The sequence below is a fragment of the Paramisgurnus dabryanus genome, chromosome 18 (genome assembly GCF_030506205.2).
Source record: "Paramisgurnus dabryanus chromosome 18, PD_genome_1.1, whole genome shotgun sequence".
NCBI classification, from domain to species: Eukaryota; Metazoa; Chordata; class Actinopteri; order Cypriniformes; family Cobitidae; genus Paramisgurnus; species Paramisgurnus dabryanus.
This window is the reverse complement of record NC_133354.1, coordinates 20,012,086-20,034,447: the sequence shown is the minus strand read 5'-3', so window position 1 is coordinate 20,034,447 and position 22,362 is coordinate 20,012,086. Positions and strand designations below refer to the sequence as shown.

Sequence of the window (22,362 nt, the reverse complement as noted above, 5' to 3'; positions counted from 1 at the left end):
TTTACAGTTTACTTACTATACTTATTATACATAAATAAAAACAAATTATATAAAATATCAAAATGTTGTATCAGATGTGTTTTAGCAATATTAACTGAACAAATAGTCATCTGCAAGGATAGAAATTAAAAGGCAAGATAGTTACAAATTATCAATTAAAAGAGAAAATATGAGATGACTGAATGTGGCAAAATCTAGGCTCCAGTTTTTTGTTGTTGTTCCTATTTGTCGTTTTGGACATGAACACCAGCAGCAATTTAATTCTTGGATTACTATTTGTAGTTTATATCTTTGAATTGAAGCATAATGGCCCCCTTAGGATTTGGCCTCTCTGTCAGAGAGGTGCATTATGGGTTAACAGAAAACAAACTCAGGCAGTCCACCATCACAGTTAGCATGTAATCTCTCTGGATCATTAGATTCAGAGCTGGACACGCTTGTTATTGACTGCTTCTCAGCAAACGTGCCAAGCCAAACACCCCCTGGCCACAGCATTCAATTTATTCATGATGTGAAATATTTTCACTTTAGCCCCTCGGGGTATATTCATCACTCCAAAAATAAATCTGCCCGTATATTTGACACAACACTACAGTAGGAGAAATAGTGTGGAGGGAAGGAGAGGTGGATTATACAGAGACAGAAGGCAGTCCAATTGATTTACTGTAAATATTCATGCATGCAGTGTTTGTTAAGGACCGTTCATATAATAACGATAACTATAATTATAAAAATATAGTTTAAAAAAAAATAATTTTATTTTAAAGAGAATAGCGGAGTTCACACCAGAACTATAATGATAAAGATACAATGAATGATATTGTTGTGATCACTTGCTGAGAGTTTTTTGTTTTTACCAATGAACCAAAAACTAATGACAGCCAATCAAATCTACTTGAATCTAAAGTGCATGCGCATTTGAAATGACAGGCACTGTGGAGAAGCTCATTGCTGAGGTGAGGTCCATTACATAAAATTACATCAGGTGTCCAGCGCTGTTGCATTTGCAGGGAAATTGACTTCATAATGTTTTTATTTTACTGCACTGTAAGTCACTTTGGGTAACAGCGTCTGCCAAATGCATAAACGTAACTGCAATATATTGATATGCTTTCTGGCCCGTGCTATTGACTTAGGATTTAGATCATACGGTTCAGACCGATACGTGACAGCAGTGATCTGTGACATGGCTGCGGGCTAGCGAGGATCAGATATTTATAACTAAAGCGGGAACTCAGTAGGGCTGTTTGCTGTTTGTGGAAAGTAAGATTATCATTGACTGCCTAAGCCACTTAGTACAACAAGTCAACACGCCAGCAAACATTGATCACCTGTTGGTGGGGATGCTAACATAGTTCTTACTTATTGTTAGTGGTCAACTGATATATCGGCCGATATTTGAAATTTTATCAGCATCGACCGATAAATATTTTCGTTTGGCTGATAGATTCTCCAGTTGCGTCTGGCTAGTGTATTAGCATTGTGTTCCAAGATGAATACACTCAAGTTGCTTTCTTTATATCGGCATCAGCCATAAAAAAAACCTTACCGGTGGACCACTTCTTTATTGTTACTTTTTGTTGCTGATGTGAAAGGGACCTTTATTTTCCACCACTTCCCTTCCCCCTAAAAATATTGAAATACATTTTACGTTCTTGACTTTTTTCAATATCCTTACCATCCCTATGCATTCTAACAAATCCAGACTGAAGAAATGAAAACACGCAAGCTGTACCCATATGTCTTTTCTCAAAAATGATTTTCTGACACATGGTGGCTTTGAAGCAGATTGAAATGAATTCAGGTCACCACTTTTTCCATAAAGAAACCTCTATATCTACTTTTGCCTTGGTCAACATCTGCCCTTCAATTTCACCACCACGGCCTGGAATGGAGCACTATCTGCATCATCTCTATGCTAATGTTATAGTTTCATCTTCTGAGCTCAGTTGACATCAAGAGATCCAATCTCACCACAATCACAGAGTCAAAAATGACCATAACGCCAATATCCTTTTTAATCATATAAAAGATAACAGTGTCTGCTTACGGGTTAAAGGGGGAAATTGTGCAATTGTCTGTGTGTTAATACAGAAAAGGTTTTCATTTTGGACAGTCTGGTTGTACCCTTCATAGTGACCTTTGACCTGGCTGTATTTCTCGGCTCCATTGGCTCTTTGATTGATTGATTTCTCACTCTCCATCTACCAAGCAATTTCGATTTAGTGGAAAATTGATAAATATATACTTTCATATAAAAGCAAAATGAATTTTCTGAGCTACATATAGCAAAAAATGAGTCTCCTACAAAACCAAGCTTTGAGATCCTGGTGAAACGAACTCTACGGGCCCTATTTTAACGATCTGAAACGCAAGTGCGAAGCGCAACGCGCAAGTGAGTTTGTGGGCGGATCTTGGGCGCTGTTGCTATTTTCCCGGCGTGAGAAATAACTCTTGCGCCGGGCGCAAATCAATAAGGGGTTGGTCTGAAGTAGGTTCATTATTCATAGGTGTGGTTTGGGCGTAACGTCAAATAAACCAATCAGAACGCTAGCCAACATTCCCTTTAAACGCAAGGGCGCAAGTTCCATGGCGGGTTGCTATTATTATGACGGATTTACCAGGCGCACGCCAGGAGCGGTTCACAGCCGAGGAGACCGACGTCCTTGTACGGGGGAATCCCACGCTTGCCAGCATAAATCGGGCACGCCGTGTAACGGGAGGTGGATCTGCCTACACATGACCTGACGCCAGCAGAGGACATCGCTGCGTCCACCCTCACCGCTGAAAGGGTTTGGGGGCTTTGAAATCAGACCCAAGAAACGCAAGGTCCAACCCCAAAGTAGACTAACAAATCAAGTTCATATACATTAAGGTTTCTTATGAAAACATTTAAATTATTATTTACATAAAATAAACGTAATACAGCCACATAACAAACTTATGAAAATAATTGAATCGTTATTTGCATGAGAATTTTTTAACGCAGGCACACAATAAATAAAAACTATCACCACAATGCTCACCACTATGATTCCCCTTATCTCGTGTATTAATATTTTTTAGTGTAACAATTTATGATTTGCAAAAATAACTGTTGCATCTGTGTAGATTAGATGCAATATGCGCGTTGTGCAAGCTATACGGTCAAGCATGCGCCCTTAAAATAGCATAATGAACAACGCGCAACGCGCCACTGACTTGAAACTTTTTTTTTCTGGTCAGTGGCGCAATTGTTTTTTTTTTGCGCTGAACCGCCCAAGGAGCGCAAGTTCATTCCCTAGTTTGTCGACGTGCGTCTGTGGAGGGAAAAACCCTCTGTGCGCCGTTGCAAAATACGAATGATACATGGGTCACTGACAAAGTCAATTGCGCTGGGTGCAAGATAGGGCCCTACGTATCCACTTCCTACATTGTAATTCTTTTTGTAAAACAGAATTAAATTTGAAATACAATTGAACCAAATGCCTTTGTTACAAATATTATATATGTATTATTTGTTTCAAATATTTATCTTCGAAACACATTTTTAGATATTTTTTGATGAAAACCGGTCCTATAGAGAGAGAAAGTCTAGACTTTTTAAGCACACGTGCTGAACTGTTATATATATATCTTCTGTATACCAATGTTAATTCATACCAAAATGCTTTTTTGCATAGTTGTGTTTGACAAATGAAAACGTCTTGGGTTACTTATGTAACTGTTGTTCCCTCAGAAGGGAATGAGGCGCTGTGTCTCCCTTCCAAAAACTTCCTTCCATATAACACCCTGTCTTTGTCGTTAAGCCTCACCATTGGTTGAATTTGATATACACATTCAGACGAACTTCGAATACACTTCGTCGATGGATTTATGGAACCACATGGGGGTTTATGATTTATGATAAAAAAATTATTCTGGTGTGAACTATCCCTTTCACAAAAAGCAGTGGAGGAATCTGTTATATCAGCTTATGATTTTATTGTCTTTGTTTACAGTCTCATGTTGAGATTTAAGCACGGTAATGATTTGATAATGCTTAGTTTTTTATCCATTTTTAGCAACATTTTTGTAAATCTCTCCCAAAAAATAAAGCGAATCAATGTGATGATAAGTAGTCCAAACACAGTTTACTCCAGGGGTTTAATTAGGTCAGCGTGTGTTATCACGTCTCCAAAAGCTCATTTAGTATTCTGCTTCTGCGAGGAATCTGAATATGATTTGGATGTAATTATTCCACCCCCAATCCCACCGCCCCTTTCTCTAAATCTACCCCATGATGCTTTGTGTGCTGTGATATGCTTGTTTCATCTGTCTATGGTGTCTTCCAATAAGAGATGTATGGCATGTGTCTGAATGGTTTTGTGTACAAAGACAAACTGTTGTCATGTGATGTGGTTTTTAAAGGCACAAAATTTCCTTGCATGTGTATTCGGCGAGTGTCTGTAATGTGTAGACATTGATCAGCCGAAACTTAAGAAGAGTGCTGCTGCTGTAGATGTCCATTGACAGTTTCTAAAGAAACGCTCATTACCTCTAAGTAGGGTTGGGTACCTTTCACATTTTTACCGGTACCGGTTCCGATGCCGGTACCTGGAATTCGATACCGGTACCCAGCGGTACCTTTTTCGGTACTTTACTCTGACTTAGGTGACTTTCAGTGGACATAATAAGCCCAAACCTCTCATTTTCAACATTTTGTTATTTATTTCGAAATGTTTAATAATACACACAATCTTTTTTTAAAAAAAACATCCCTATAACATCCAGGGCATATGTCTTGCATATAAATAAAATAAATAAATAAAATATATAAGTAAGACAAATAATCAATGAAAATAAACCTCCTAAAAGCAACATAAAAGTAAACTTTTATGTAGAAAACAATACTAGCAGTTGATTTTTAGAAAAATCAGCATGTCAACGTTCTCAGGTAAAAGCCATGACAGAGCGAGTGTAGAGAACACTCGCTCTGAGGATGTAGAAGAGGACTGGACACAGAGACTTTTTTGCCAATCTGGCCAGCATTGGCATTTGGTCCGCATGTGGTTGAATGAGTTCAAACAGCCACACGGACCGCCTTCTCTCCTCCTATACATCTAATCTGAGGTACTGGGCACAAAGTTTTACGTCATTTCTGACTTTTAGCGTGAACACACAGTCTTTAGGCTTTCATTGATAAAACTAAAAGCGGCTGATCTCCGCAGTTTCATTTCGCGATCGCGTGAAAGTTCTGTGATCTTATTTCATTAATTGTGCTGAAAAATCTGAGAAAGCTCCAACATATTCATGTACAAAACACTGTGCAGCATGTGTACTTAAAATACAAGCAGCGCCATAGTATTAGTTTGCGTCCATTTAAACCCGTCATTACTCCAGCTTGCGTTAAAACGAAAGCAAAGGGACTTCCCCGCGGTCTCCACGGACCACCACTCAAAGTAATCAGGACAGAAGCGATCGAAAGTGGACAAAAGAGACGGACTGGTGTTGCTAAATACCAGGTGTAAACAGAATTTGTCTCTCTCGTCCACTAGTGATCCGATCGACGAAAACGCATCTTAATAAGCTTTTATAAGCTTATAAGCTGTGCTTTTAAATACACACTGTGTTTAAATAAGTGCTTCCTCAGGTTGGATGTATTACCACTGCTTGCCTTGCACTTACTGTTACAAATATTACAGGTAGCATTGTCTGCATCATCCTTTGTGAAATTTAACCACACGTTAGATCGCTTTCTGTTAGCCATTAAGCAAGTTGCAAAGATCTCTCTCTCGCGCGTGCACACGCTTTCGCTACATACCAGACTCACACGGCGCGCTGACATGTTCTCTCAGGTACCGAAATTGAGCACCGATTGATTTTATGTGAATCGATACTGAGTAGTACCGACGCAATTCGGTCGGTGCCTATAAAAGTACCGAGGTCGGTACCCATCCCTACCTCTAAGTACAGCGGCTTTGCTTTTGTTATAGACAGCCAGTGTTTAGCTCAGCAACATCAAGTCTTTTCTTTCATTCAAACAAGCTCCCCAATGCTTACTACTTAGCTATTCAAGAACTTTACTTTTCCCCTGACTAATCCTTTTCGGATACAATACAACCATTTTTACGAGTGGTGGTTACACTGAGTGTGTGGACAAATAGAAAAGCCACTAAAACCAAGACTTTGGGCAAGGTCAAGGACCACAGACATGCAAGCACGTCAACTATTATTTGTTTAATAGTTCAATGTTGGGATAATTTTTTCTTCTTCTCAAGATTCAGCCAATAACACCCGTTATATAAGATGTATATAATTCAAAAATAAATAAATAAACCTTACTTTAAAGGCAGAGTGCAGGATTTCTGAAAAACGCTTAGGAAAAGGGAGTCGGGTGGACTACCAAAATACACTTGTAGCCAATCAGCAGCAAGTCTACTAACCAACATTGTTCCCTGTTGCGTATGTGTGGGGCGGGTCTATCAAAAGAAGATCCAGATTCTATTGGGGTAGGGGCGTGTTTGTTTAGGTGAATTCAAATGTCAACATTGGCTCTCAGAGATCATGTACCCCGCCTTTAAAGTACCATTACGTTTTTTTACTTGTTTTTCACCAAATTTCAACCATAAAGCATCTGTATATTTTTTGTTATTTTAATGTTTAAAAAAATGGATTACTGGATTACAATAAAATGATAAAATACAGTTTATTTATTTAAAGGGATAGTTCACCCAAAAATGAAAATTCTGTCATCATTTACTCACTCTCATGTTGTTACAAACCTGTATAAATGTATTTGTTTTGATGAAAACAAAGGAAGATATTTTGAGAAATGTTCGTAACCAAACCCTTCATGGACCCCATTCACCTCCATAGTAAGAAAAAAGAATACTATGGGAGTGAATGGGGTCCACAAAGGTTTGGTTACAAACATTTCTCAAAATATCTTCCTTTGTGTTCATCAGAATAAAGAAATGTATACAGGTTTGTTTGTTACAACATGAGGATGAGTAAATGATGACAGAATTTGCATTTTTGGGTGAACTATCCCTTTAAAAAAAATTCTATATTTTTAAGGCAGTAAAACAATGAATAAAAACACATAAATCATTTTTTTATTTGAATTATGCAATTTTCTTTAGTAATTGTTTTGCTTTGAAATGTGACCTGAACATTTCTTGAAGTGTTTTATGCTTTGGATTCACTTCGCTGCCGGTTCGCACCGCAAGAACAAAGTCTTTACAAGAATCACACCCAGCGCTTGTTTTAGTCCAGAGAAGGGTTGCCACGGTAACGCTGCACTTAAATTCTGCGCCAGACGATATAAAGCCCACGGAGATGTAGCGGGGTGAAATAACAACAAGCCTTTTCAATTCCTGGTTCTTTCTTCAGTTACAGCCTCCTTCTCCCTGTCTAGTTCTCTCTTCCTCTCTCTTTCAATCCTCGAAATGACTAAAACAAATATTTATAAATCATTTCTTTGTTTGGAATATATGCAAATGTTTTCGGACTGTATCGGGGGCACTCGACTCATTTTAAGATTGCATTGCATTGTGGGTTAAACAGAGTTACCTGCGCTGAGATAGAGAGAGAGAGAGAGAGAGAGAGAGAGAGAGAGAGAGAGAAAACTGTCGTTAGAACAGCAAGAAACAGTCCTCAGTATTAAAGATCGCACAGCAGCTTTATATCTGAAAACCACAGAAACAGATGCATCTCACTGAGGAAGACCAAGGCAGATGTGTGAAAGGTAGGAATCGATCGGGTTAAAAACAAGCGTTGTGAGGCGAAGCGATTCAATTCGTTCGTTCTTTTGGCATTCAAGCATACCCCAGAGCGCATGATGGGATTGTGTGTCTGTGATCTGAAACTGTTGTTGTATGTAAGCTGGGTCAGAAGGGGATCAAACCTGCAGTTTATTTTGGAAAAATATCTGAACAGATACAGTAACTGTAAGCTCATCTGTCATGTACAACGAGAGCATTTAATATTTTTATATTTATCTATAGAGCTATTTAACATACAAATGTTTTGTCGGCATAACAAAACATTTTAGTCACAACGCTGACGAGCTTCTCTGTTGTTTTGTGAGTTGCATTAATGAACCCTGGCCCACTTTTCTCCCCGTGGTGGGCTGCCGATTAGACACAGTATCATCTCACAATGGGACTCATCCAGCTATGAGGCTCTTTGAAGTGTCAAGCATCTTTTGTAGGTCTGAATGTGGGTCACGTACAGTTCAGGAGATGACGGATATTAGAAAGGTGTGTGCTGTAGCATAGGTAAAGAATAATGTTTAATGTTATGCGTTTGGATCGACAAACATAACAGCCTGTCTAAAAAATATCAATAGCAGAAGATTTATCTGTGTGTACGCAGACAGGAGATGTTGTGTGTCTGATCACGTTGCCCTTTATTAACATCTCTCATGAGCGTGTATAAGAGATTCTGTCACACTGTTGAATCTCAGATCAATGCTCTCAAATCTCTCTTTGCTTGTCATGTCACGCTTTTGTCCCTGGGACAACATTACATATCGACGTGCAATCTGCTCCATGTCCAGTGCAATCTATCTCTTTGTGTTTACTTCACGTTTCGTTTCAAAGGTCTCCAATCTGGTTCAGATGATAATGTGGATGATATTTGGCGGGATTTACTTATCAGTGTAGACTTGATACAAGGGGTTGAGGGGTGGAGAGATCAGGTGGACGGGGAAAGCATTTGGTGAATGAAGGTTAAACTCACATTAAAATGTGTTAAAAAATGGTTTAATGTGTAATTTTTTTTGTTTACTTCACAGCTGACATCATATCAACGGTTGAGTTTAACTCTACAGGAGAGCTTCTGGCCACTGGGGATAAAGGTGGACGAGTTGTGGTCTTCCAAAGAGAACAGGAGGTAACAGTAGGTTTATTACTATGAACTACAAAATCTTTTTATTTGGTTTCGAATCGTCTTCTGTAGGATGTTGTGTCTGGAAATGGTTTTAAGCCCCCTCAGTGTTTTGTCTAGCAGCATGAACGTGTGAAACCCCGCTGTCCACCCCTCCTCCTATCCCACCGCCATCAGCGTTAAAGAGATTTCATGGTGTCTGTTAATCCTCACACTATGATTCATGACCCACTGTGTATCAGACCCCCTTTAACCCTCTCACACCCACAGAGGGCAAATCTGTTTCCATTAATACCCCCGTCTTCTCTCGGCTTATTGATTTAGATGCATCCCAAGGTGAACACTGACCCTGAAGGTTTGCGTGCTTTGATTGCTGTTGAGATTTTCCTCGTACCCCAGACCACCTTTGTGCTTTGAGGTTCACAGCCTGCCTTGCGTGCGTTTTATTGCCTTGATGAACAAGGAAAAGAATCATAACATTTTAAGCGTGAAATTATTTTGGCTTTAAAAAGAGCTAGAGAGGGATTTAATATACATTTCCAATCAATCTTGGTTTTTGCTGATTATGTCCTATATTAAGTATCAGCTTCAAACATTTAAATGTTTATTGCCGTATGTACTGCAGTCGTGTAATAATGTGAGATTTATCATGCATGATCTACTTGAAACGAACAGAAACAATGAGGTCACGCGTTAAATTATGCATGACACATTTTAAAAGTAAAAATTTAGGGTCTTAAAACCCTTTATGATCTGAACGTGTATGCCTGAAGTTAGTTTTGTAAATATTTGTGCAAACATTTTCTTTTATTACAAAATGAAATTGTGTTTAATTAAAATGTCTTTGAAATGGATGGCTTGGACAGAACAATTAAGAAAAAGCAGCCTGAAAGTATACAATAACAGTAATACTTAAATTGATGTTTAGGTGTGTTGAAATAAATGGGGTCCCAAAATAGCACAGTTGTGTAAACTTCTTAAGTTTTTAATTTAATCTTAAAAAGTACTAAAGACAAATTTGGTATATTAGCTACAAAATTAGTGCATATAAAATAGTACATTTACTAAGTGTACTTAAAAAAAGTGTATTTTATTTTAGTGCACTTTTTCCACTTGTAATAGCATTTGTTAAAGGAATAGTCTATCCTTTTTCCATATTAAACTATGGCAATACCTTAACTAAGAAGAGTTGATACATACCTCTATCATCTTAGTGCGTGCACGTAAGCGCTGTGGCCAGTAGGGGGAGCCAAATAGGTGCAAAACCACTTGTTTAAAATCCCCCACCCTAATAGAGCTATCTGAGAGAGGTTTTTAGGAAGCATCTAAGGCATTACAGACCCAAACAAAAAAAAATTGTCTACATGTCACATCACAGAACAAGGATAAATACCCCGTACAATCGTTCTATGTCACCTTTAATATATACTTATCTTTATTCAATGCGTGCACTGAATCTTAAGGGCGATTTATAGTCACTGCATAGTCTGACGCGCAGCTCACAAAAAATTTAACAGCGAGTCAGATCTACGCGGACCGCAAGCGCTGTGATTGGTCCACCAGAACCCCTCCCGTCAGGTAAAAAAAACTGCGTCATAGGTATTTCCGTTTGTGACGGTGAAAACAAAGATGAGCTAAGTTGAGGAGTGATTTAACTCAAACTGCATCAAAAGTCGCTGTTTATTTACTTCCATCACTGCTGGTCTTCTCAAATTATACACAACAAGTTGATGTTTCTTCTTCGTTTGTGGGTTAACTTGCTAAGCTTCTTCTTCTTTCACGTTTGTGCTGCTACTGTGGTTACACGCGTGGTTACTGCCTACCAGCGGTCTGGCCGTGTGTTTGCACGTCGAAGCGGACGACAACGCAAAAGTATAAATGAAGACCGACGTGGAACCTACGCCGACGCGGCTACGTCGTAGGACCTACGCACGACTAAAACGAGCCCTTTAGGACAGCACATCATGAATGTGTTAGCATTTATCATAGCCCCATTCATTCCTTAGGATCCAAACAGGGATGAATTTAGAAGCCACCAAACACTTCCATGTTTTCTCTACTCATGTTACAAGAGTAGTTACACAATTAAGTATGGTGGCACAAAATAAAACATGGTGATTTTTTTTAAGCAGATAAAAAATGAGAACTATATTGTATGGCAGAAGAGCACTTAGTTTGCAGCACTTCGACCTCGACGCATAGTAACATCATCTCTCCTGACTACTCCCCCTCTCGCTCAAACTACCATCAATATTACTGCGCCCGATGTCTGCAAATTAGTGCTCTTCTGCTATACCATATAGTTATAATTTTTTATCCACTTAAAAAATTGCCACGTTTGGAAGTGATCCAAAGAATGAATGGGGCCAGGCTAAATGCTAACACATTCACAACGCATTGAAAAAAGATAAAGTGCACGCATTGAATAAAGATAGGTATGATTTATTAGTCTAAGCTGAGGTAAGAACATAGTGAAATATTGAAAACGGTGGTGTTTTACTTTAACACCCCACCCTGCACTGGAACTTTAATTTTCAAACCATGGCCAGGACATTTTCTAATATAACTCTTGACTGTGTTTGTCTGAATAAAGATACTCATAAACATCAAAGATGGCCTGAGAGTGAGTAAATCATGGGGTTATTTTCATTTTTTTCGTAAACTATCCCTTTAAAAAAGCTTAAGTGAGAGAGTCTAAACTTTTTACAGTTTAACAGTTGTTTATGTTTGTATTCTTTGGCATTGACAGATTTGGTCATTTTATCTTGTTTATTCTGCTTAGAGTAAAAACCAGCCTCATCGGCGAGGAGAATACAATGTTTACAGCACCTTTCAGAGTCACGAGCCCGAGTTTGACTACTTGAAAAGCTTGGAGATCGAGGAGAAAATCAATAAGATCCGCTGGCTCCCTCAACAGAATGCTGCGTATTTCCTTCTCTCCACCAATGGTGAGCAAACCAATTAAACTGCATTAAAGTTTAGTCTTGTATTTGGACATTTTGCAGCAGTTGGGGATACTGGCAGTAGCAGGCTTTCATCAGCTTAATTGTAAGACATTGATCTCATCTGATTTGTCTCCCGTCTGTTTGCTTTTTCTGATCCTGACATCACAAACACCGTTTCCTCTTTCTCCTGTTGTCACTCACCTCATCTCTTTTTCTAGATAAAACTGTGAAGCTTTGGAAAATTAGCGAGCGAGATAAACGACCAGAGGGCTACAATCTAAAGGATGAAGAAGGCAGAATCCGGGATCCCACCACCATCACGGCTCTTAGGGTAAGTCTATACAAAATACATTTTTAATACTGATCTATCATTGTGGTATAATTTGTTTTGATTAAATAAACCACACACACAAAACAAACTATCTAGAATATCTAAGAACCAATTTGGAAAAAGGGAGCTCTACACATCTTAATCTTTTGGCTCTAGTATGTGAAGAAAACAAAATAAGATCAAGCCCTGCTGTTATTTGGCAGCCATTCCCAAAGTGAAAGTGGCTACGGCCTGAACAACAGAGGTGGATTTATGGTCGATATGAGTTTTATATCTTGATATAAAAAGATATAAGATATTGGCTCACTTTATCTTAGCTTAGGGTTTTGTAAATTCTGATTATATAAAATAGATTATATAGGTTCTGACATATTGGGTTAACAATTCTGAAGCAAATCCAGGTATCCAGACCTGCATGCATTATTTATTCAGCATCGATGTTTTACTGCTTCGCTTGATGATACAGTGTCTCCGAATAGCAGATATATATATCAAAGTATTCCTGAGACACCTGCATGTGTTTAAGGCCGTGCTTCTCTCTTTAACTAATAGTGAAGCAGCCCACCAGAGACTAAAGCTGGAGGGGCTGAAATACACCACCTATGTGTGTATGTGTGTGTGCACAAAAGCATGATATTTATCGCTTTACACACACTGAGCAGAGAGGAAGAGGTGGGGGGATGTGGATCAAACAGGGTCTACAGGGTGTTTCTGCCCCAACCACCTGCACCAAGAGGCACAAACCATCTTTACTGCCGAAAATAAACAGAGAAATGTACCCGGCAATATCATGTTTGTCAGAAGGAGGGGCTTGACACTGCCAATAAAATCAAATCTATAACATCTTAAGGAGGATATCTGCATGTTCTGCTTGGATCACAGGCAAAAGGCATAGTTGGGATTTGTGTTTATAGAGCAAAACTACTTCTTCCATTTAACATATGATTATCCAAATACAGACACTTTCTTGCTTTGACACTTCCTTACCCAGAATCTGAAATTTGTTCCATTATTATAAATCAGCACAGTGTGAATGGTTGGAAGAAAAATTGTTTCGTGGAAAAATCTGCAACGCTAAAGCTATGAATTATGTATATTGTGTGAGAATAATCAAATTCAGCCTCCTCTTATCGGGGGCGGGCTAACCTTGCCAGCAGTCAAATTAATGCTTGATTGAAAAATAATAGCTTCAGTCAGCATAGATTGCTCGTGTCAACTCAATTCATGATGGGAAGCTCAGTGGGATCATTTTTATTATTGACAGTACATTGTGTAGTGGAGTACAGGCTAATGTTCTGCAATACCAAAAATAAATATTAATCACAGTATACTAAACATGCAGGTTACGTGTGTCAGTGCTTACCAAATGTTTGCCAAAAGGGTTTGCCAGGTCTTAGAAAACGTAAAAATATTTTACTTAAATTATAAAGAACATAAATTAATCAGTAGAAATAATAAGTATTAATAATTAATAGTAATTAATACATATAATATTTGTATTTTATGGATTAAATATTTATTGTTATATATTATGTATTATTTTATAAATATATACCTTAATGTGTTATAGATTTCTGTGAAAAAGTGGCCTGGTTTGCAATATGTAGCCTGAGAGCAGTTAATGGACATAGTAAAGGCATAAAAATGTATATTATGCATTTATTCATATACAGTATGGTGTCCTGCGCCCCTCAGATGCAAATTAAGATGATGTTGTCATATGTGAGGTGATAATGATCTTTACTGCTGTCCGATGTGCCTTCATCATCTCAGTCTCAATAGCTGGGTTTCCATTTTTTTTCAAAATTCCATGGTCAGTCCCATGGGTGTAATGTTCGCTACGTCCAAATGTATTCAACAAATGCGTTTCCATATCCCATCATTCGCATTTACTCGTTTTCGCATTTTTTCGCATTTTTTTTATTCAAAACTTGGCTCGTTTTTGATGCGATACCTCAAAATGCGCATAAAATCAAGGTGATGGCAACATGGCTAATGTCTGCTGTGAATGTTAGACTGTGATTATAAAAAAAATCAACAACACCCATCATGCACCGGCTTTCAGATTACTTATTATTATAGAGATGATAGATATGTGTGGTGCAAGAAATCTTCAGATCCTGACAGTGCGGTTTTGGGATCTGATGCATGCAGGTGAAGGAAGATTATTAGAAAATGAAAGACAATCTCTGTGGTTTCAGGCGCTGTTGAATTGTGTCTCAGAGTTGAGTGGAGAAAATAGCACAGTTTTTTGCAGTATATGCTGACAATTCATAGCTCTGAACAAATAATACATTCAAAATGTCCAGCAACTCTTTTCAGCCATGTATTTTTGATTTGCGTATTCTAGGGCTACACAATTAATAGAAATTTGTGCTCATTTCTGTGTGTTTTGACTGTATGTTTGGGCACCAAATATAGTGCTGAATCAGAGATTTCAAAATTGACGTGTCTTTTGTTTTCTAAACATTCTCATTATTATTTAATATTTACATCATATTATTTAGTTTTAGATGTTTAGAGTTTACCATGCAGCTGCTTCACAGTAAGATATAAAACATTTTAAAACTTTAATGTAAAAAAAGTATACTACGGGTCCGTTGAATGCTTGAAACTGATTGGCTGATGAGTGTTCTGAGGTGTGCAATTATTTTCTGGAAAATGCACGGGGAGCGTAGTTCCAGGCAGCTCTCTTGACCGCATTACAGTTCCATATCACTTTACATAGTTAACTGTAATAACCGGTTCACACAATCTCTCTCTCTCTCTCTCTCTCTCTCTCTCTCTCTCTCTCTCTCTCTCTCTCTCTCTCTCTCTCTCTCTCTCTCTCTCTCTCTCTCTCTCTCTTTCTTTCTTTCTCTCTTTCTGTGTCTCTGTCACTCTCGCTGTCTTTCTAATAACTTCATTAATAACTGCATTAGAATGCTAGCTTTAAAATGACGTTTTGGAACAAGCAAAAGAGCTTTGGATGAGATGTCTTGAGGTGTGGTAACCATAGTATAAGTGGAGTAATTGACTCGGAGTCGGTGAATTATTGAAAAATAATGCACACCCGAGGTGTAACGGCCACTCAGCTCCACGCCGTGGCTGCATCACCACCTTGGGTGTGCATTATTTTTCTAATAATTCAATGGCTTGTCCTCAATTATTACTTACTTATTCAACAGTCATAATCGCAATTACAATATCAAGATGAATAATAGACAATTAGGATTTTTTTTGTTATAATTGTGCAGGTCTAGTGTATTCTTTGTATTGCGCTAGTAGTTCAATCTTTAACGCTTAGATCCTCTGTTGGTCAAACAGAATTATTCTTAAATATTGCACATCCAATGTGGTGATGCGGCAGCGGGTGTGCATTTTTTTTTATAATTCAAAGGACCAGAGTCAGTTATCCCGCTTATACCACAGTTACCACAGTTATTGCTCTAGTGGTTATTTAAAGACATTTGACAGGTCAGGTGTGCGTTTATTGATAATTATACCACGGGTCTGTTGAATGCTTTATTCTGATTGGCTGAGAAAGGTTCCATGGGTGTTGATTATTTTTTTGTAAACCGCACACCTGACCTGTCAAATGTCTTAAAATAGGCACCAGAGCAATGTTTGTTGTAACCGTTGTATCAGAGGAATAATTGACTCCAGTCGTTTGAATTATTCAAAAAATAATGCACACCCGCAATGTTACGACACCCTGCTTCGCGCCGTGCCACAGTACCATCTTGGGTGTGCATTATTTTCAAATAATTCAACGGCCTGTCGTCAATTATTCCTTACATAATGCATGTGAAACATTTCTTAACCAATCAGAATAAAGCATTCAACAGCCCTGTGCTATAAATGCTAGTAAAAGATACATTTGGTTGATGAAATGTTAACTTTTGTTATTATGTTATAGTTTCATAAAATCAGTAAGGCATTGACATACGTAAAAACAATTTTTTTATGTTTTAAACAAAAACATGCATTCCCACAAAATGCCTTTACATTTGTTTTAAATTTTTAAACCTTCACTTTCCTCTTGTCTTTTGTCTTCCTTGTACCCCTCTGTCAGGTGCCTGTTTTGAGGCCCATGGACCTGATGGTTGAGGCAACACCTCGCCGTATTTTCTCTAATGCACACACTTATCATATCAACTCCATCTCAGTCAACAGTGACTATGAGACATACATGTCCACAGATGACCTAAGGATCAACCTATGGAACCTGGAGATCACAAACCGAAGCTTCAGTATCCTTTCATCATAGATAACCTTTGTAAAACAAAATGTTGTACTTGTACAAATAAATATGATTCATGCATTTGAGGAATATCTCCTTCATAGTTTTTTTTAAACTGAAATGTCCGCCTGTAAATTTTGATTGCATGTAGCATATTGTAAAGTGCACATGAATTCACATATTTTACCGCTCTTTTTGTTTTAATGCAAGAAGTTGCTACTTTGGCAGCTGAAAACAACTTACCATAGTATAACAGCAGAAAAACTATTTACTTTATTAGCAATAAATGTAGTCATATCAAAACCTTTTTTCAAAGTGTTAATACAGTGTTTGTAAAAACTAATATGTATATAAATCATATGTTGTGGTAAAATCAAGGTAATCCACTGCATCTCACAAATGATTGATTTATTCTGTTTTTATTAATGCTAAAAGTCATTTTCTACCCAGACACAAACATACTGAGTGTTACCAAGCTAAAAACAAAAGGATTCTGCTAAACCACAAAGAAAACCAATAAACCGCCAGTCGACTCTCCCTGCTGTCACTTAATTCTGACAGATAACACCTCTGTGATATACATTACACCCATTACCCTTTATCAAGTGTCCGACACTAATCGTGACCCCTGCTTGGCCTTCCCAAAGGTAAACGGTGTCTGGATTACTCAGGCACGTATGCCTATCGATCATCATTGATTTCCATTGTGAGCGACCCTGCGGAGCTGGAATGAGAAGCTCTGCGGACAGTCCATATAGATTTGGTTATGGGCTAGATACACAAAGCCTGTTGTGTCCCAAAGCATACACTGTAAACCTCAAAACACATCTGTGATGGATAAACTGTCACTGCTAAACACCACTGGACTTGTGTGTTAACATATTTATGCCTGTTCTGTATTTCCTATACAGTGCTTCTCTGATTTAGGATGGTAGCTGAGATGGTTTCTGTGTTTATCCAGTCCTTTGGGAAATAGAGCCGAATCCTATAGATACAGTACATCCACATGAGTTATTAAATGGGATTTGATGAATGATGAGGATACACGGAGTTCAATGTGTTTTCAGCATGTGATGTGCCTTCACTCTGAGCTCTCAGATATTGTGGACATAAAGCCGGCCAACATGGAAGATCTGACCGAAGTCATCACAGCGGCAGAGTTTCACCCTAACCAATGTAACACATTTGTGTACAGTAGCAGCAAGGGCTCAATAAGACTGTGTGATATGAGAGCTTCTGCACTGTGTGACAACCACTCAAAATGTGAGTTTACTACTAGTTTAACCGGTGCCAAAGTTCCCTGGTGGTTAGAAAACCATAAGATCACTTGTGCATGTCCTTGAGCAAGGCTAAAGGGTTGAATCTATTTTTTTTTTAAGTCAAGACTAGTGTCTAGTGTAATTTTGGGGCTAGATCTAGAAAAAAGTTGTTTTACATCTTTAAATAAAAGATTCAAAGCCTTGTCAATATTTTTCAATTTAGGATTTTGTACTGAAAAACAAGACAAAATGCTAAAACATTGCATTCTTCTCCATCAGTATTTGAGGAACCAGAAGACCCCAGCAATCGCTCATTCTTTTCAGAAATCATTTCCTCCATCTCAGACGTAAAGTTCAGCCACAGCGGACGTTACTTAATGACCCGTGATTACCTCACAGTGAAGGTGTGGGACGTCAACATGGAGAACAAACCTCTGGAAACATACCAGGTGATGAGTCCGGACACTAAACTACAGTCATCATTGACATCTAATAGAAAACACGCTTGAGACAGGGATATAACCACAACAGGCATTGAGGGGGGCATTTCCCCCCAATAATCAGAAACGTTTATATTTTAATATACATTTATATATCCCTGAATGTGGTTTTGGTCCCCTCCAATGTTTAAGATGTGGTTATGGCCTTGACTTGAGATGGTCGATATGAAGAGTTTGGTTCCAAAACGAGATAACTTGTCAAAACTTATTATTGTGTTTTATTGTGCTACTTAGCTGTATTATTATTTTTAGTTATGAAGGCTTAAAGGTGCAGTGTGTAAATTTTAGCGGCATCTAGTGGTGAGGTTGTGAACTGCAACCAACGGCATAGTCCACTGCTCACCCCTTGCTTTTGAAACGCATAGAGAACCTACGGTTCTACGGTAGCTGCCACCGAACAAACATGTCATCGTCGGAGACAACAAAAAATTGTCCGTTAAGGGCTTCTGTAGAAAAATGGCGGCACAAAATGGCGACTTCCATGTAAGGGGTCCCTCTTTGTATGTAGATAAAAAGGTCTCGTTCTAAGGTAATAAACACATAACGGTTCATAATGAAAGGTCTTTGTACAACCCTGATAATATAGTTTTGTATATTATTTTCCATTTCTGTCAAGAGATCCTTCTAAAAATTACACACTGCACCTTTAAATCAAAACAAACCAACTGCAGTTTGATTGATATTACTGGGAAATTATAATTTTTGAAAAATAATCTATTTTTGGAAATTCATGAGGCAGTATCCCAGACAGGGAGCAGTTTAAGACAGGACTATGCCTTAGTTAAATTAGGCTATTTAAGTAATTTTTAAAAGCATAATTTATAAATAAACATTACCACACTAACATTTAAACTAGTCTGGGACTAGGCTGGAAAACCGCCCCCATATGTTTATAACAACACACACTTTAAAGTCACAAAATGAGAATTAAGAAAATCCTCCAAAGCAAACACTTCATGTATTCAGTTTGCACTTGACAAATGTGTTCAAAAAAATTATTGTATGTAGAAAACAACCCATTTGGGGTGCACAGGTAAAAAAGTGCACTAAAATACAACTTAATACAGTTAGTAAATCTACTATTTTCATGCACTCATTTTGTACCTAATATACACAAAATTAGTTTTTAGTACTTCTTATTACACGGCTCTCTAAAATGCTTGATTCTGATTGGCCAGTCGTGACATTTCAATGTTTGTTCTATTCAGATAACAACGGCTTAAAACTAATAATGCACGGTAACAAGGATGCTGCAAATTATTTTTGCAGGTACAGTTTAATATTACAGAAATGAAATATAAATATGTCTTTTAAAGGCGGGGTGCATGATCTCTGAAAGCCAATGTTGAAATTTGAAATCACAGACAAACACTTTTGATAGACCCGCCCCACACATACACAAACCCATGCAATAGGTGTGTTCGAAATCATCCGGCGCTGTGCAGACCAATCGGCGAGGTTTGCTGCATGCAGTTGAGGGAGGAGCTGAAGACGGAGCCGTCAAGCCAGACACCTGCTGCTTGCCGTCATGACGTGTGTGCCGTGATTCCTTTTTTTAAATCGCGAATAAAGTGAATTAGATGTTGAATTTGATCAAAACAATAAACTATTAATAAAAAGGGTTTTTTTAATAAAAAGTTGCAACCAGAAACATTTTATATTGAATATTTTAATTGCTGCTTACATTGTATGCCCGAAAATAACAGGAAACAAGCCGACATTATTATATATATACATATTTATGCATATTAAATTGTTTTTTCCTGTTATAAAACATGAATTTATAATGTTTATTAGTGAAACTGAAGGTTGGATTAAACTTGAAACGCACGTGATCATTGTCATCAGTGAGGCGACCAATCGCGAAGAGCTGTGTCGTCATCACAACTCCGTGCAGCCGCTCTGAAGAGGCTGCACCGGCTGAGCTAGCCGGCTACTCTCGAAAACGCTCTCGCGGTTCTTTAAAACCATATGACACAGTCACGTGCCTTCAGCGCCAGCTCACGTCAGACAAAATTACTAACCGACACGCACTGCTTCAAGTCAGCCACCGATCGGTCTGCGCAGCGCCGCATGAAGTCGAACACACCTAATGATGTCGGTTAATAGACACGCCCCTTCCTGCTGTTTGGCTATAAGGGTGTTTTGGTACTCGGCCCGACTCCCTTTCTCTTTTCAAAAAACATGCACCCCGCCTTTAATAACATGTCTGCCATTAAACCAACAAATTATTAAACCATATAGTGTTTATAACATTTGAACGTCTTGTCTCATCGTTAAACTTAAAGTAAACGTGTTTTCCTCACGGAAGGTCAGTATTCGTTAAAAACTAGCAAATAAAATATTTCAAATCAATATTTAATGTTCCTTACCTTATTTATGAGTTAAATAGCTGTGTAATAAGGTTCTGAACACTCTGTTAGGGCTTATATGGGATATACTATAGTACGGCCATTCCCAAACTGTGGTCCCGCGGGTAAGGCAGGTGGTCCGTGTAAAGGCAATATAAGAATATGTATATTTTAAGAATGTGTATATAAATAATATTGATATAAGAATATTGATATCAATTTTAAATTAAATTGTCAAGTTATTGTGTGATTACAAAAATAGGCCAGTGGCGCTCGGCCGTGACATTTAAGTTCAGTGCCGTACAAAATGGATTGGTGTATGAATATGTGGCAGCCGTTTTCTGCAGTAAACTTTTTTTAACAAACCTGTTGTACTGATGTGATGACCAGTTATAGTTTTAGTGCTAGTAAGCCTATTTAGAGGTGCAGATTAATTCAGGACTTTGTGTAGACATATTTTATAATGAGTATTATGAGGTGGTCCGTGAAAATTCCAGATTACAAATAGTGGTCCACACACACAAAAAGTTTGAAAACCCCTGCTATAGTAGGTTATAGGGTAAAGTATGTCATGCACTTCAAACAAATAATGAAGAACCAGTGTTCAAACCTCAATATTATATTGTAGATTTTGTCTTTGCCTTACTGCATATTAATGTCAATATCATTAAACAGCACCATTTATACACAAAAGCCAGAATGTTTTATAATCAGTGTTCAAAAGAGTAACAGGACAAACAAATTGTATTATTCAGTCTTGTAATTGATCTTCTTTACGTGACTCTTTTACAGGTCCATGACTACCTTAGAAGTAAACTATGCTCGCTGTACGAGAACGATTGCATCTTTGACAAGTTTGAATGTGTGTGGAATGGGACTGACAGGTACATCAGAGACAACCAAACCAGATTTCGCTACCGATTTGTGGACTGCACTTTATTTATGTAGTAATCCAAATAATTCTTGTATTCTTCTTCCATTAGTGTCCTGATGACAGGCTCCTACAACAACTTCTTTCGTATGTTTGATCGAAACACTAAGCGTGACGTGACGCTGGAAGCCTCGCGGGAGAACAGCAAACCAAGAGCTATCCTCAAACCACGCAAGGTTTGTGTCGGCGGCAAACGGCGCAAAGACGAGATCAGCGTGGACAGCCTGGACTTCAGTAAGAAGATCCTTCACACGGCTTGGCACCCAAGTGAAAACATCATCGCTGTGGCCGCCACCAACAACCTGTATATTTTTCAGGACAAGATCAACTAGTCTGTAGCTCGGATGTCTGACGGCACTATTTGTCATGGACTTGGGATATGAACATTTGACTCACTAGCAGTGGACAGAGTCAACTTGAGAAACAACTATATGGGCTTTGCCTTTACATCAAACTGTGTTGCAGTAAATCAAACCAAATGTACAACTTAAAGGTGCACTGCAAACCACAGACAACAACTTTGGACTGCTTTTATTTCTCTTTTCATTTCCCCCTCGCTGTGGCTTTTGTTGGTTATACACAGCAATACAGAGAGGATTCATTTACATTTTAAGTTACTAAGCACTTTTTTGGTTTGTAGAGGTTAATGCATTGGCAAACTTGGGAGGCAAGTCATGTAAAAAAGTCTTGTTGAAACAAAATAGTATTTGGCCAACATCATCCGATTCTGAAATCTTGTCAGGACTGAAAACACAGATGGCTGTGAAATATGTTGGTGTTGATTGGGGTCGATTGTTGCAACAAACATAGGAATGCTGTAAAATTCAATGTAGCAAAAGTTCAAACCTTAAGCTTTTTGTTCCAATTTTATAAAGAAACGAGAAAAAAATTAATAAAAATCAGGATCAACTATTGTATTCTTTCTGGGATTTTCATGTTCTACAGAAAACCACAAAAATCAAACCGACCCAAA

The 22,362-nt window shown here is 38.1% G+C and overlaps 1 protein-coding gene across 3 annotated transcripts in view; it reads left to right on the top strand.

The window, feature by feature from the left end:
• ppp2r2bb (protein phosphatase 2, regulatory subunit B, beta b) overlaps positions 1-22,293 on the top strand; it is a 61,577-nt gene extending 39,284 nt beyond the window's left edge. The window contains exons 1-9 of one of the 3 annotated variants that reach the window (XM_065287236.2): positions 7,554-7,708; positions 8,759-8,856; positions 11,633-11,798; positions 12,014-12,126; positions 16,181-16,358; positions 17,447-17,611; positions 17,887-18,056; positions 21,251-21,342; positions 21,442-22,292. In XM_065287236.2, the coding sequence (XP_065143308.1) occupies positions 7,669-7,708; positions 8,759-8,856; positions 11,633-11,798; positions 12,014-12,126; positions 16,181-16,358; positions 17,447-17,611; positions 17,887-18,056; positions 21,251-21,342; positions 21,442-21,721 (1,302 nt within the window). In that variant the 5' untranslated portion in view covers positions 7,554-7,668 and the 3' untranslated portion in view covers positions 21,722-22,292. Of the gene's footprint in view, positions 1-7,553; positions 7,709-8,758; positions 8,857-11,632; positions 11,799-12,013; positions 12,127-16,180; positions 16,359-17,446; positions 17,612-17,886; positions 18,057-21,250; positions 21,343-21,441 lie in introns of those variants that run through there. The other 2 variants (XM_065287234.2, XM_065287235.2) reach the window with 2 other exon arrangements.
• Positions 22,294-22,362: the final 69 nt, after the last annotated feature.